This window comes from Cervus canadensis, chromosome 2 (genome assembly GCF_019320065.1).
Source record: "Cervus canadensis isolate Bull #8, Minnesota chromosome 2, ASM1932006v1, whole genome shotgun sequence".
NCBI lineage: Eukaryota > Metazoa > Chordata > Mammalia > Artiodactyla > Cervidae > Cervus > Cervus canadensis.
Window position 1 is genome coordinate 659,908 of NC_057387.1, and position 15,109 is coordinate 675,016.

Here is a 15,109-nt window from a genome sequence, read left to right on the forward strand (position 1 = left end):
AAAAACTAAAGAAGAACTTCTGAATTCATTCTATGAAGCCAGCGGCACCTTCATCCCAAAACCTAATAAAGACAATACAAAAATAAAAAAGGAAATTATAGGCCCATATGACTGATGAGCACAAAAGCAAAAAATCCTCAACAAAATATCAGCACATCAAACTCAACAACATATTATAAGGATCATATACCATATTCAAGTTGCGTTCATACCAGGAATGCAAGCATGATTCAATATCTGCAAATCAATCAATGTGAGAGGCCAAGCCACGTGTCCCAAGTTGACCAGCTCATGCCACCTAAGGCTGAAGAAGGCTCTAGGCTTGCCCATAGCAAGAGTGCCACACCATTCATTCATTTATTGAGTACCTTCTGAGTGTTGACAATACCAGGAATCAAACCCTCCTCTCTTTCCCAGGCCCTGTTCACAGCCCTGGATAGGAAAGAGGGCAAGGCCCTGGTGGAGATTGGGGATATACCATATTGACCAATTTAAGAATAAAAATCATGTCATCATGTGGTCATCTCCACAGATGCAGAAAAAGACTGTCAGTTAATTTAATAATCACTTATTATTTTAAAAAAAAAAAAAAGGGCATAAAGAGAACACACCTCAATGTAATAAAAGCCCACTTCACTGACAAGTTCACAGCTAACATCATACTCAATAAAGGAAACCTAAAAGCATTTCCCCTAAAGTCAAGAATGAGACAAGGATGCTCACTCGACATTTTTATTCAACATAGGACTGAACATACTAAACAAAGCAATGAGAGAAGAAAAATATAAGGAATCTAAATTAAAAAGAAAGAAGTAAAACCATCACCATTTGCTAATGACATATACTATACAAAAAAAAGTTTTAAAAGATGCCATCAAAAAACTGTCAGAATAAATGAATTCAATAAAGTAACAGGACTCAAAATTAATATACAGAACCCATTGTTCCTATATACTCAACGAACTATCTAAGAAACTTAGTTTCTTAGAGAAAGAAGAAGAAACTAAGAAGACAATCTCATTTACAATTGCATCAAAAAGAATAAAACACTTAGGAATATATATAACTAAGGAGGTAAAAGACTCAAAAACACTATAAAACACTGACAAAAGAAATTGAAGATGACACAATTGGAATTATACTGATTTTGTGAACTGGAAGAATTAATATCATTAAAATGTTTATACTACCCAAGGCAAGTTACAGATTTCATCCAATGACTATCAAAACACAAATGGCGTTTTTCACAGAAGAAATAATTTCAAAATTTGTATGGAAACACAAAACATCCCAAATAATCAAAACAATCTTTATTAAGAAGCTAAAAGTATCACACTCTTGATTTCAAACTATACTACAAGCTAATGCAATAATAGTATTGTACTGGCATAAAAACAGATACAGACAATGGAACAAAACAGAAAACCCAGAAATGAATGCACACATATGTAGTCTATCAATCTATGATAAAGGAGGCAAGTATATACAATGAGGGTAAAACCCTCTTCAATAAGTGGTGTGGTAAACTGCTATATTTGAATGGATAACCAACAAAAACCTATTGAATAGCACATGAAGTCTGTTCAGTGTTAAGGGCCAGTCTGGAGGGAAGGGGCTTTGGGGAAGAATGGATCCATGTTTCTGCATGGCTGAGTCCCTTCAGTGTTCACCTGAAACTATCACAACATTGTTGATTGGCTACACCCCAAACAAAATGTCTTTGGTATTAAAAAATACTAAAAACTTTTTTTAAAGGCCAAAACAAAAAAATGGAGTAGTAAAATTGGACAGCTACATGCAAAAGCATCAAACTGAATGAACTTTCTCACATCATATGCAAAAATTCAAAATGAATTAAAGATTTACATGTCAGACTTGAAACCATAAAACTTCTAGAAGAAAACATAGGCAGTAAGCTCTTTGACATCAGTCTTAGTAGTTTTCTTATATGCTTCCTCAGCAAGAGAAACAAAAGCAAAAATAAACAGGGTTTCATCAAACTAAAAAGTTTCTGCACAATTAAGAAAACTATAAGAGGCCACCAATTGAATGTGAGAAGATTTTTGCAAACAATATATTTTATAAAGGGTTAATATCCAAAATATACCAACAACTCATACAACATAATATCAAGATAAAACCCAATTACAAAATAAGAAGACCTAAATACACAGTTTCTTTTTTTCTTTTTAATAGACCCTTTTCCCAAAGAAGACATATAGATGGCCAACTCACACATGAAAAGTTGCTCAACATCACTAAACATCAGAGAAATGCAAGTCAAAATCACAATGAGGTATCATCTCACACCTGTCAGAATGGCTATTATTAAAAAGATAACAAATAAGTGTGTGAGAGGATGTGAAAGAGAGGAAGCCACACTGTTGGTGGGAATGCAAACTGGCACAGTCACTATGGAAAGTGATGTGCAGGTTTCTCAAAAAACTGAAAAGAGGACTACCTTACTATCCAGTGATTTCACTTCTGGGTATCTTCCAGAAGAAAAAAAAAAAACAGTAACTAAAACAATTATATGCTCCCCTGTTTTCTTTGCTGCATTATTTATACTAGTCAAGATGTGGAAGCAACCTAACAGACCATCAACACATATTTTGATGTGGACTACTTCTAGTACTTTGGCCACCTCATGCGAAGAGTTGACTCATTGGAAAAGCCCCTGATGCTGGGAAGGATTAGGGGCAGGAGGAGAAGGAAACAACAGAAGACGAGATGGCTGGATGGCATCACTGACTCAATGGACATGAGTTTGAGTAAACTCTGGGAGTTGGTGATGGACAGGAAGGCCTGGAGTGCTGCGATTCATGGGGTCGCAAAGAGTCGGACACGACTGAGCAACCGAACTGAACTGAACTTCTTGTTTAGTCACTAAGTTCTGTCCAACTCTCTGCAACCCCATGGACTGCCACATGCCAGGCTCCTCTGTCCTCCACTATCCCCTGATGTTTGCTCAAATTCATATCCAACGAGTCAGTGATGCTATGCAACAATAACATCCTCTGCCTCCCCCTTCTCCTTTTGCCCTCATCTTTCCCAGCATCAAGATCTTTTCCAATGAGTCAGCTCTTTGCATCCTGTGGCCAAAGTATTTGACCTTCAGCTTCAGCATCAGTCCTTCCAATGAATATTCAGAGTTTCTTTCTTTTAGGATTGACTGGTTTGATCTCCCTGCTGTCCAAGTGACTCTCAAGAGTCTTCTCCAGCACCACAGCTCCAAAGCATCAAATCTTCACCACTTAGCCTTCTCTTCATGGTCCTACTCTCATATCCATACGTGACTACCAGAAAAACCACAGTTTTAACTATACAGACCTGTGTCAACAAAGTGATGCCCCTGCTTTTGAATACACTGTCTAGGTATATCACAGCTTTTCTTCCAAGGGATGTCTTTTAATTTCATGGTTGCAATCACTGTCCACAGTGACTTTTGGAAGCCAAGTCTGTCACTGTTTCCATTTTTACCCATCTATTTGCCATGAAGTGATGGGACTGGATGCCACGATCTTAAGTTTTTTGACTGTCGAGTTTTAAGACAGCTTTTTCACTCTCCTCTTTCACTTTCATCAAGAAGCTCTTTACTTCCTCCTTGCTTTCTGCCATTAGACTGCTATCATCTGTATATCTGAGGTTACTGATATTTCTCCCAGAAATCTTGATTTCAGCTTGTGATTCATCCAGCCCAACATTCCGCATGATGTATTCTGCATATAAGTTAAACAAGCAAGGTGACAATATACAGCCTTGATGTACTCTTCCCAATCTGGAACCAGTTTGCTGTTCCATGTCTGGTTCTAACTGTTGCTTCCTGACCTGTATACAGGTTTCTCAGAAGACAAGGAAGGTAATCTGACATTTCCATCTCTAAGAATTTTCCAGTTTGTTGTGATTCAAACAGTCAAAGGCTGTTTTCATTTCATAGCAAAGAAGCAGAAGTAGATGTTTTTCTAGAATTCTCTTGCTTTCTCTATGATCCAACAAATGTTGGCAATTTGATCTCTGGTTCCTCTGCCTCTTTGAATCCCAGCTTGTACATCTGGAAGTTCTCAGTTCACATATCATTGAAGCGTAGCTCGAAGGATTTTAAGCATTAACTTGCTAGCATGGGAAATGAGAGCTAGTACAGTATTTTGAACATTCTTTAGTATTGCCATTCTTTTGGACTGGAATGAAAACTGACCTTTTCCAGTCCTTTGGCCACTGCTGAGTTTTCCAAAGTTGCTGACATATTGAGTGCATCATCTTTCAGGATCTGAAATAGCTCAGCTGGAATTCCATCACCTCCACTAGCTTTGTTCTTAGTTATGCTTCCTAAGGCCCACTTGACTTCACGCTCCAGAATGTCTGGCCCTAGGTGAGTAACCACACCATTGTGGTTATCCTGGTCATTAGGACTTTTTTTTGTATAGTTCTTCTGTGTATTCTTGCCACCTCTTCTTAATTTCTTCTGCTTCTCTTAGGTCCTCGCTGTTTCTGTTCTTTATTGTGCCCATCTTGCCATGAAATGTTCCTTTGTTATCTCCAATTTTCCTGAAGAGATCTCTAGTGTTTCCCATTCTATTGTTTTCCTCTAATTCTTTGCATTGTTACTTAAGAAGGCTTTCTTATATCTCCTCATTACTCCTTGGAACTCTGCATTCAGTTATGTATCTCTTTGCCTTTCTCCTTTGCCTTTTGCTTCGCTTCTTTTCTCAGTTCCTTTTAAGGCCTCCTCAGACAATCATTTTGCCTTTTTGTATTCCTTTTTCTTGGGGATGGTTTTGGTCACCACCTCCTATACATTGTTACGAACCTCTTTAGCTCTTCAGGTACTGCCTACCAGATCTAATCCCTTGAATCTATTTGTCACTTCCACTGTATAATTGTAACGGATTTGATCTAGGTCATATCAAAAGGCCTAGTGGTTTTCGCTACTTTCTTCAATTTAAGCCTGAGTTTTGCAATAAGGAGCTCAAGATCTGAGCCACAGTCAGCCCCCGGTCTTGTCTTTGCTGACTGTACAGAGCTTCTTCATCTTTGACTGCATAGAATATAATCAATCTGATCTTGGTATTGACCATCCAGTGATGTCCATGTGTAGAGTTGTCTCTTGTGTTGTTGGAAAAGGCTGTTTGCTATGACCAGAGTGTTCTCTTGGCAAAACTGTTAAGACTTTGCCTTGCTTCATTCTGTACTCCAAGGCCAAACCTGCCTCTTACTCCAGGTATCTCTTGACTTCCTACTTTTCCATTCCAGTCTTCTGTGATGAAAAAGACATCTTTTCTGGTGTTAGTTCTAGAAGGTATTGTAGGTCTTTATAGAATCATTCGACTTTAGCTTCTTCAGCATTAGTAGTTGGGGCACAGACTTGAATTATTGTGACGCTGAATGGTTTGTCTTGGAAAAAGAGATCGTTCTGTAGTTTTTGAGATTGCACCCTAAGTATTGCACTTCAGACTCTTTTGCTGACTATGGCTACTTCATTTCTTCTAAGGGATTCTTGCCCACAGTAGTACATATAATGGTCATCTGAATTAAATTCACCCATTCCTGTCCATTTTAGTCACTGATTCCTAAAATGTGTACGCTTCCCATCTCCTGTATGACCACATCCAAGTTACCTTGATTCATGGACCTAATATTCCAGGTTCTATGCAATATTGTTCTTTACAGCATCAGACTACTTTCACCACCAGACATATCGACAACTGAGCGACATTTCCATTTTGGCCCAGCCTCAGTAATATATTGGACACCTACCAGGGCTTCCCTCTTGGCTCAGCCAGTAAACAACCTGCCTACAACGCAGGAGACCTGGGTTTAATCCATGGATCCAGAAGACCCCTGGAGAAGGGAATGGCAACTAACTCCAGCATTCTTGCCTGGAGAATCTCATGGACAGAGGTGCCTGGCAGGCTATAGTCCATGGGATTGCAAAGAGTCAGACATGACTGAGCGACTGACACCTTCACCTTCACCAACCTGGGGGTCTCATCTTCCAGTGTCATACCTTTTTGCCTTTTCATACTGTTCAAGGGGTTCTTAAGGCAAGAATACTGAAGCGTTCTGCCATTCCCCTCTCCAGTGGACCTTGTTTTGTCATACTTCAATTTAAAATATTAGGTCAGTGCAAAAGTAATCGAGGTTTTGAATCATGGAATTTTGCTGTTTGATACTGAAATACATTTTTAAATAAATGTGATTATGTTACACATTACTTAATGCACATTTCTCGATTTGTTGTTTTGCTAATGGCATTATTTGCTGTTTATTTTATATTTATTTTAGACTAGACAAATGACATTAGACAAAAAGCAAATTTGAGTGTTTTGTTTTTTTTTTACTCAAGTTCAAAATGGGTCATAAAGCAGTGGAAACAACTCACAATGTCAATAATGCACTTCGCCCAGGAACTGCTAACAAACATATACACGCACTGCACTACAGTGCAGTGGTGGTTCAAGAAATTTTGCAAAGGAGATGAGAGCCTTGAAAATGAGAAGCACAGTGGTTGGCCACTAGAAGCTGACAATGACCAACTGAGTGGATTATCAAAGCTGATCCTCTGACAACTTCACAAGAAATTGCTGAAGAACTCAACGCCAATCCTTCTAAGTGGTGAACCACTTGCATTTGAAGCAAATTGGAAAGGTAAAAAAACTCCATACGTGGGTGCCTCATGAGCTGACCACAACTCAAAAGTTCATCATTTTGAAGTGTCATCTTCTCTTATTCTGTGCAAGAATGAACCATTTCTTGATCAGACTGCGACATGAGGTGAAAAGTGGATTTTATGCAACAACCAGTGATGGTTGGACCAAAAAGCTCCAAAGCACTTCTAAAACCCAAACCTATACCAAAAAGGCCAGGGTCACTGTTTGATGGTCTGCTGCCAGTCTGATCGACTACAGCTGTCTGAATCCTGACGAAACCATCACATCTGAGAAGGATACTCAGCAGCAGATCGACGAGATGCGCCAAAAACTGCACCACCTACAGCCAACATTGGTTAACAGAAAGGACTCAATTCTTCTCTACTCCAACGTCCAACCAAACCTCGCACAACCAATGCTTTAAAAGTTAATGAATTGGGCTTCCACGTTTTGCCTCATATGCCATTTTCACCTGACCTCTTGCCAACCAAATAGCACTTCTTCAAGCATCCCAACTTCTTGCAGGGAAAATGCTTCCACAACCAACAGGATGCAGAAAATGCTTTCCAAGAGTCAGATTTTTATGCTACAGGATTAAACAAACTTATCTCTCATTGGCAAAAATGTGTTGATTGTAATGCTTCCTATATTTATTAATAAAGATGTGCTGAGACTTTGGACCGAAACAATAATTACATTTGCCCTAAAACTTCAATATTTAAAAAGTAGAAAAAAATATAAAGATAGTAAAAGGAAAAGCATATGAAGATATGTTCAACTCAGCCTTTAGGGAAATTATGACTTTAAACCACGATTTATTACTACATACTTATTAGAATTACTAAATAAAAAACAACAGCAACACCAAAAGCTGGTGATGATGTAGAGAAAATAGATTACTCATACATGGGTGATGGGAACATAAAGTGGTTCAGCCACACTGGAAAAAAATAGGGCCATTTCTTACAGAAATAAACAATGTCCTTATCATATAGTGCAACAACTACAATTCTTGGACATTTATCCCAGAAATGAAAATTTATGTTCATACAAAAAACTTTATATGGATATTCTTAACAGCTCTCTAATAGTCAAAACCTGGAAACAATATACAAAGATCAGTCAACAAATGAATGATTAGATAGTCGTACATCCATTATCACAAAACAACAATCGACAACAGAAAGAAATAAACTATTGATACACACAACTTGGATGGATCTTAATGGAATTATGTGCAGAATGAAAACTCAATCTCAAAAGTTTACATGCTGTTATTTACAACATTTGTTACTGTTTAGTCACCAAGTCAGGTCTGATTCTTTGCAACCCCATGAACTGTAGCCTGCCAGGCTCCTCTGTCCATGAGATTTCCCAGGTGAGAATACTGGAGTGGGTCACTATTTCCTTCTCCACAGGATCTTCCCAAATCCAGGGATTGAACCTATGTCTCCTGTATTGACAGGCAGATTCTTTACCACTGAGCCACCAGGGAAGTCCCCAATTTATAATATTACATAACAACATGTTATTTATATAACATTCTTGAAATGACAAAATTATAGAAATAGAGATTAGCAGTTACCAGGGGTTAGCAGTCAGGAGAAAAGGATGTAGTTGTGATTAAAAATGGTATCACAAAGAATTATTGTGATAGAACTGTTTCATGTCTTAAATATGCTGGTAACCACTTTAATCTATTAACATTAATTGACAATTTATTAAAATTAATTAAAACCAATGTTAAAATTGCATGGAACAAAATACACAAACACACACATAAAACTGGGGAAATGGGAATAAGATTTCTCGATCTATGTCAATTTCAAGATTGTGACACATTAATATACCAATAGTTGTACAAGATATTACCATTGGGGAATTGATTGAAGAGTATATGGGATCTCTTTGTATTATTTCTAACAACTGCATATGCATCTACAGTTATCTCAAAATTATAAGTACAAAACAAAACAAAACCTTCCCACAAAGAAAACTCCAAGCTCAGATGGTTTCAATGATGAAATCTATCAAACATTTAAGGAAAAAGTAACTTCAAGTCTACACAAACTCTTCAGAAAAAAAGAACACTTCCAACTCATTTATGAGGCCAGCATTATCCAGACACCCAAAACAGACAAAAATATAACAAGTAAACTGTAGGCTAATAGCCTTAATGAACAAAAACAGCAAATTCTTACCAGAAGTGAAACCAGCAATACATAAAGATTTATAGCCATAGCCCACAAATTGAATGTTGTGTCAATTCAAAAATCAATGTTTATGTATTAATATAATCTATGAAAAAGAAATCATATCATCAACTCAATAGAATAAATCTTGACAAAATTCAACAGCTAGTCATGATAAACACTCTCAGCAATTTAAGAGCAGAAAGGGATCTCTTCAATGGATACCTACAAAAACCTACAGTCAACAACATTTGTAATAGTTAAAGACTGAATTCTTGCTAGGACAAGGAATAAAGCAATGATCTCCACTCTTACTACTTCAAGATTCTACTGGAGTCCTAAGTACAATTAAGCAATAAAACTGGAAAAAGGAAGAAAAAAATAACAGAGGTAAAAAAGAGGAAATCTTTTTTTTTTTCTTTTTGACCACACCACATGGCTTGTGGGAGCTCAGTTCCCTAAACTTGGATTGAACCCAAGCCCTCAGCAGTGAGAGCATGGAGTTCTAACCACTGTACTGCCAGAGAATTCCCAGGAAGAAATCTCAATACACAATGACATAATCATCTACAAAAAATCCAGGCACATGGCTCATGTGGGAAAGAATCCACAGGCCAATGCAGGAGACATGGTTCAGTCCCTGATCCAGGAAGATCCTGCATGCCATGAAGCAACTAAGACTGTAGCACTACCGAGCTTGTGCTCTAGAACTGGGGAGCCACAACCACTTAGCTCACATGCCAAGAGCCTGTGCTCAGGAACAAGAGAAGCCACCACAATGTAAGAGCCAAAAATTTAAAAATTCTAGGAAAAAAGCACAGTATATCTTTGTCACCTTGGGTCAGGTAAAGATTAACGATAAAGATTAATCTTTAAACAGCACACAAAAAAGCATGAACTATAAAAGATGCTGTCAAGAAAAAGACAAGACACAACAGGGAGAAAATATCTGCAAAATACACTATATGGTTAAGGATTTGTATCAAAGGCTATATAAAGAACTATTACAATATTAAGAAGGTAAATCTAAATATTTAACCAAAGTATATGGATGGCAAATAAGCCATGAAAATATACTCAACATCATTAATCATGAGAATTAAATCAAATGCAAATGAAAACAATAATGGTATCATTATACCTACATATCTATTTAAAAAGCTAAAATTAAGAAGACATAATGCCAAGTGTTGATGAGAAGTAACAACTAGAACTCTCAAACATTACAGATGTGAATGCCATATGGTATGATTATTTTGAAAAAGTTTCTTACGGAGTTAAACACACCACACAACTCAGAAATCCCATGGTAAGTATTACTCAAGAAACAAGAATTTAGGAATTCCCTAGCAGTCCAGTGGTTAAAACTCTGGGCTTTAACTGCCAAGGCTCTGGGTTCAATCCCTGGTTGGGGAACTAAGAAAAGGCCTCAGGACACAGGGGGAAAAAAAAAAAGCCAAGGATTTAAGTGTCCTACCCTACTTATTCTTTGCCAAAGTATAAATTAAAAGTTTTATTATCTATATCTTCATTAGCTATCAGCAGTATTCAAAAAAAATATTTTTAATCTGCCACCCTAAGTCAGTCACCCTAACATTCAATTACAACTATAAAAAACACACACCACCTAGTAGTTTTGCAAACCTCAAGCCAATACTCATTAGTGGATATTCTACTGGGTAAACACCAACATTTAATAACATGATATGAAACAGAACGCACCATACCTGCTGCTGCTGCTGCTGCTAAATCGCTTCAGTCGTGTCCGACTCTGTGCGACCCCATAGACGGCAGCCCACCAGGCTCCTCCATCCCTAGGATTCCCCAAGCAAGAATACCGGAATGGGTTGCCATTTCCTTCTCCAATGCATGCATGCATGCTTAGTCACTTCAGTCATGTCCGACTCTATGCAACCCCATGGACAGCAGCCCACCAGGCTCCTCCGTCCACAGGACTCTCCAGGCAAGAACACTGGAGTGGCTTGCCATTTCCTGCTCCGGCACCATACTTAGTAAGGCTAAATGTCATTTGGGAAATCTTTTTAGTTATGTGTGTATCACAAATTGCCATGTAACTGTAATATTACTGTGGATAATGGTCAAAACATTTGAAAAACACTGACATAAAACATACCTGTAATATAAATTTCATGCTATCAGAAGTTCCTATCCCTTTTAAACACTTTAATTCTACACCAAGTAGGAATGAAATATACAACAGAGCTATTCAATGGTCTGCCATCATTATGATTAATAATATGCATTTGGTGGCCTAATCTTCAGGAATTATCAGTATATTCTATAACATATATTTGTCATATCTGTCATTCACTATTAAAATCAGACATTATTCAGCTTTCATTGATATATTTTTTTTAAGACTAAGGAAACAAAATACAAATATTTTTTCACTTACTTTTCCCCACTAGCTAACAAAGGGGCAACACTCAGAATTTTCTGACCCTTATAAAATATATTGTAACTTTGCAACACTTTATGACGAACTTTGTAAGTCTGAATATAGATGTACTCAAGATACACTACAAGACTAATCTAAATGCAAAATTAACCATTTCAATACACAGTGACCCTAATGATATTCAAAGGACAGAGACATTCTAATCCCCTTACAAAAAGATATTTCAATCTTCACTATAAAGTTGTCACTGGCTTAGTGGTTCCTATTCCCCCAACCGCCTCCTCCGGACAAATTTCTCTGCTGAAATTCTAACCCCCAAGGTATTAGTATTAGGAGACAGGAATTTGGGGGAGGTGATTAGGCTTGGGTGTGTGCATGCTCAGTTGTGTCCGACTCTTTGCAAACCCACGGACTGTAACCCAACAGGCTCCTCTGTCCATGGGATTTTCCAGGCAAGAATTCTGGAGTGGGTTGCCATTTCCTTCTCCAAGACTTGGATTAGGGCCCTTACAAAAAAGATCCCAGAGAATGAGCTCACCTCTTGTGCCTTGTGAGGTTACAGTGAAAAGATGGTTATGAACCAGGAAGCAGGCCCCCAGCAGACTTAGAACCTGACCATGTGAACACACATGGTGTGTTCCAGCTTCCCAAATTTTGAAACATAAATTTCTGCTGAAATAATTTTCTTTGATAGGAGGAAGAGAGATAAATAACCAAATTTAAATAAAATCACCTGTAATGTTTCAATACTACTATTCAAAAGATACATGCTATGATTAATTTGAAATGCATGTTATAAAAAAAAGTCAGTTGCTTCTATCCCATTTTACTGTTATTTAGAAGTAATTCATTATTATAAGTATATATAATGGACATAATTAGAGAAATATTTAACCTATGATATTATAAACAATCAAAATGTTTAAATACTGAAGTCTCCAAAAAAAAGAACCCATTTACTTTTTAAAACCCTTTTTAAAAGGGGCTTTTTAAAAAGATTTTATGAGTACTTCAGGTACAATCACTGACCAGTCAGAGAACCAGATCCCACATGCGGCAACTAAGAGCTTGCAGGTCACAACTAAGGATTCATCATACTGCGACAAAAACAGAAGATCCCACATGCCACCACTAAGGCCCTGTGCACCAAATAAATAAATTTTTAAAAATTATTTTTAGAAAATCTCATTAATTCAGACAGTGCTAATATGGATTTTGCTGTTTCCTGAATGCTAAGCCAAGATTAGCACTGGATTGTGGATGAGCTAGATAAACTAAAAGTGTAAAGAAAGTCTCTTAAGGCCAAGAAATTACTTTTCAAACTATTTCTGAATACTTAAAAAAACCCACTTTTAAAAAAAAACCACTTTTAAAGGAAGCTGTTCCAAGAATGCAATAAAGTATATATTACTAGCACATTTAAAATAGTATGTAAGATATGGAATTCATTGTATGAATATACATGTTTGAAAAATCTGTAATTTAGACTTTCTACTAAAGACAGTGAAGTCACATTCTTCAATTCCCCTCCACCCAAGACAAACTTCACTTCCATTATGGAGCTAGAAGAGAAAGGGAAAAAAAATTTATGATCTTACTATATTTTAATTGACTCTATCATAGATACAACTGAACTGTGCCAGCAGAAAACATTAATAATAAAACTAAATATAATCACTACTCATTCAAATGCTCCAACTAATTGAAATAAAGGACCACATATAAATTCACTCATGTAGAACATGTATTCTTTTTATTAAGCTAAAATTAAGTTCTTTCTCAGCAAGTAAATATTAAAAGAAATATTGCACATCTTTTAGGTTAATGGTTTAAAAAAGCATTCTCTATTCATATTAAATTTTAAAATGATTCATCACCACTCCAGGTACTTATCCTAGAACAAATGCACAAAAACCAAGTACTGATAAAAGGATGTTCACTGTTAATAACAGCAAACATACAGGAAAAGAAAGAAGGCTGAGTCAACCTTGACACCTTCATACTGTTAAATACTATGCAACAGTTTAAAAGACTGCACAGATATATTTCTACGACCATGCAAAGATCTCCAAGATGTATTGGAAAGGCAAGTTGCAAAACAATATTTACAATATGACATCATACATGCAGGTCACTCACACACACACACACACACACACACCCCTACAGCATTTCTATATGTACACATGTGCTTGTGAGAATTCAAAGGAAAAGGTTTAGAAGAATATTCAGGAAACAGAACATTGTTACCTCTCTAAGGATGTGTGTGTGAAACGAATGGGAAGAATCATAAGAATTTGTGCTTCATTTTTACAAGGAGAATGTACTCAAGTCACTTGAGACACTAAAAAGCAGGAGGAAAGAAAAAAATGCCTGTCAACTTCTCGCAAATAATCACAAACCAGAACTATTAGGTGCAATGAGATTTCAATTTCTTTCATTGATTTTAAGTCAAAACCATCTGACTTAAAATCATTTAAATGACATTTAAAGCGTTTAAATGACATCAACAAATACCTAAGATAAAAGTGACAAAATTGGTAAGAAAAAAATTTTAATGATGTTGTCTTGCCTTCAAATTAAAAATAAAAAAGAATAAAGAGTAATAAGATTGCAGAGGAAGGAAGAAAAAAGACTCTTACTAAATCCATCCACTTTTAGCTCAGGCGTGACCCAGAATCCTCACAAATCCACTTATACAAAACGAAAAAAAAAAAAAAAACTGGACTACCGTTCCCTCAAGTATCGAAGGTTGTTTTTAGAAAGCTTAACTAAGAAACAGTAAATGCCAAGTGTTTCACCGGTGTGGGAATGGGAACGCGAAACCCTACACCTCCTTAAAGCAATCTAAACGACTGAACAGCAGAGTCCAACTGGGAAAGCGCGCGGGGGTGGGGCCAGCTCAGCTATCACTTTTAGGTTCTGGCTCGGAGCCGCGGAACAGTTTACCCCCAGTCTGTTTGGAGCGTGGAGTCCCCGAGGGTGGTCAACGCGTCGCTGCCGACACCTAAGCCCAACCGAGACTTCAGAAGAAGGGCGATCAACACAAACTTAGCTCCTTCGGCTGAGCCGGGAGAGCGCTGAAGAGCAAAAGCGCCAACTTTTGCTCTAAACGCGGCAGCTCCGGGAGGTTCGACAAGTCTTCCCCCAAGCCCCACTCCTGAAACGATCCCAACACCTTTCCCGGCCAATACTGTCCGCCCCAGGTCCGGCCCCCGGAGGAATACCCGACCAGGGCGGCGGCTGGCAGCATGAAAGAGTGCCTTAGCCACGGGAGGACGACAAGGGCGCGGGGTCCGTCGGCTGAGGGCCACCCGGCACCTCAGAGTCTCCGGGACGCCCCCGCCCAGCAGCTGTCCCGGCTCCAACAGACCGCGACGCGGCCCCCTCCCCCACCTCGGGGCGGCGACCTCCGCGCCCCTGCCCCGGGGCCCCTGCTCACCGAGGTAGCGGCTCCGCAGCCGGGACGGGTCCTCCAGCCCGAGGGACCTTTTCCTCACGTCCCACAACAGGTGTGGGCAGGAGCCACCCCGAGACATGGCTCTGCCAGGCTGGGGGAGGAGGGGAGACCACCGCGTGGGGGAGGGGAGGAGGGGGAAGAGACACGCGGATCAACACCCGAGCCGCACCGGGACCATCCACGCGCCGGGTCTCTCAAGCGCAGCGAGTCAGATGGCAGCGGCGGCGGCGGCAGCAGCGCCTTCGCCTGCGAAGTCCGGCCGTACCCGGGCTGGAGCTCGCTTCATACTCTCCTTCTCAGACTACCCAGAACAACCAGAGATCAGCAACAGTCCCCTCCCTCGGCACCCCCTCCTGAAGGAGGAGGCGGAGGCGGCCTCGACTCCTCCCTC

The 15,109-nt window shown here is 38.8% G+C and overlaps 1 protein-coding gene across 14 annotated transcripts in view; it reads right to left on the minus strand.

Moving 5' to 3' along the window:
• DCAF6 (DDB1 and CUL4 associated factor 6) overlaps positions 1-15,035 on the minus strand; it is a 179,441-nt gene extending 164,406 nt beyond the window's left edge. For 6 of the 14 annotated variants that reach the window (XM_043449957.1, XM_043449940.1, XM_043449924.1 and 3 more), the window contains exon 1: positions 14,701-15,035. In XM_043449957.1, the coding sequence (XP_043305892.1) occupies positions 14,701-14,797 (97 nt within the window). In that variant the 5' untranslated portion in view covers positions 14,798-15,035. The remainder of the gene's footprint in view (positions 1-14,700) is intronic. The other 8 variants (XM_043449965.1, XM_043449933.1, XM_043449915.1 and 5 more) reach the window with 3 other exon arrangements.
• Between the last annotated feature and the right edge of the window lie 74 nt (positions 15,036-15,109).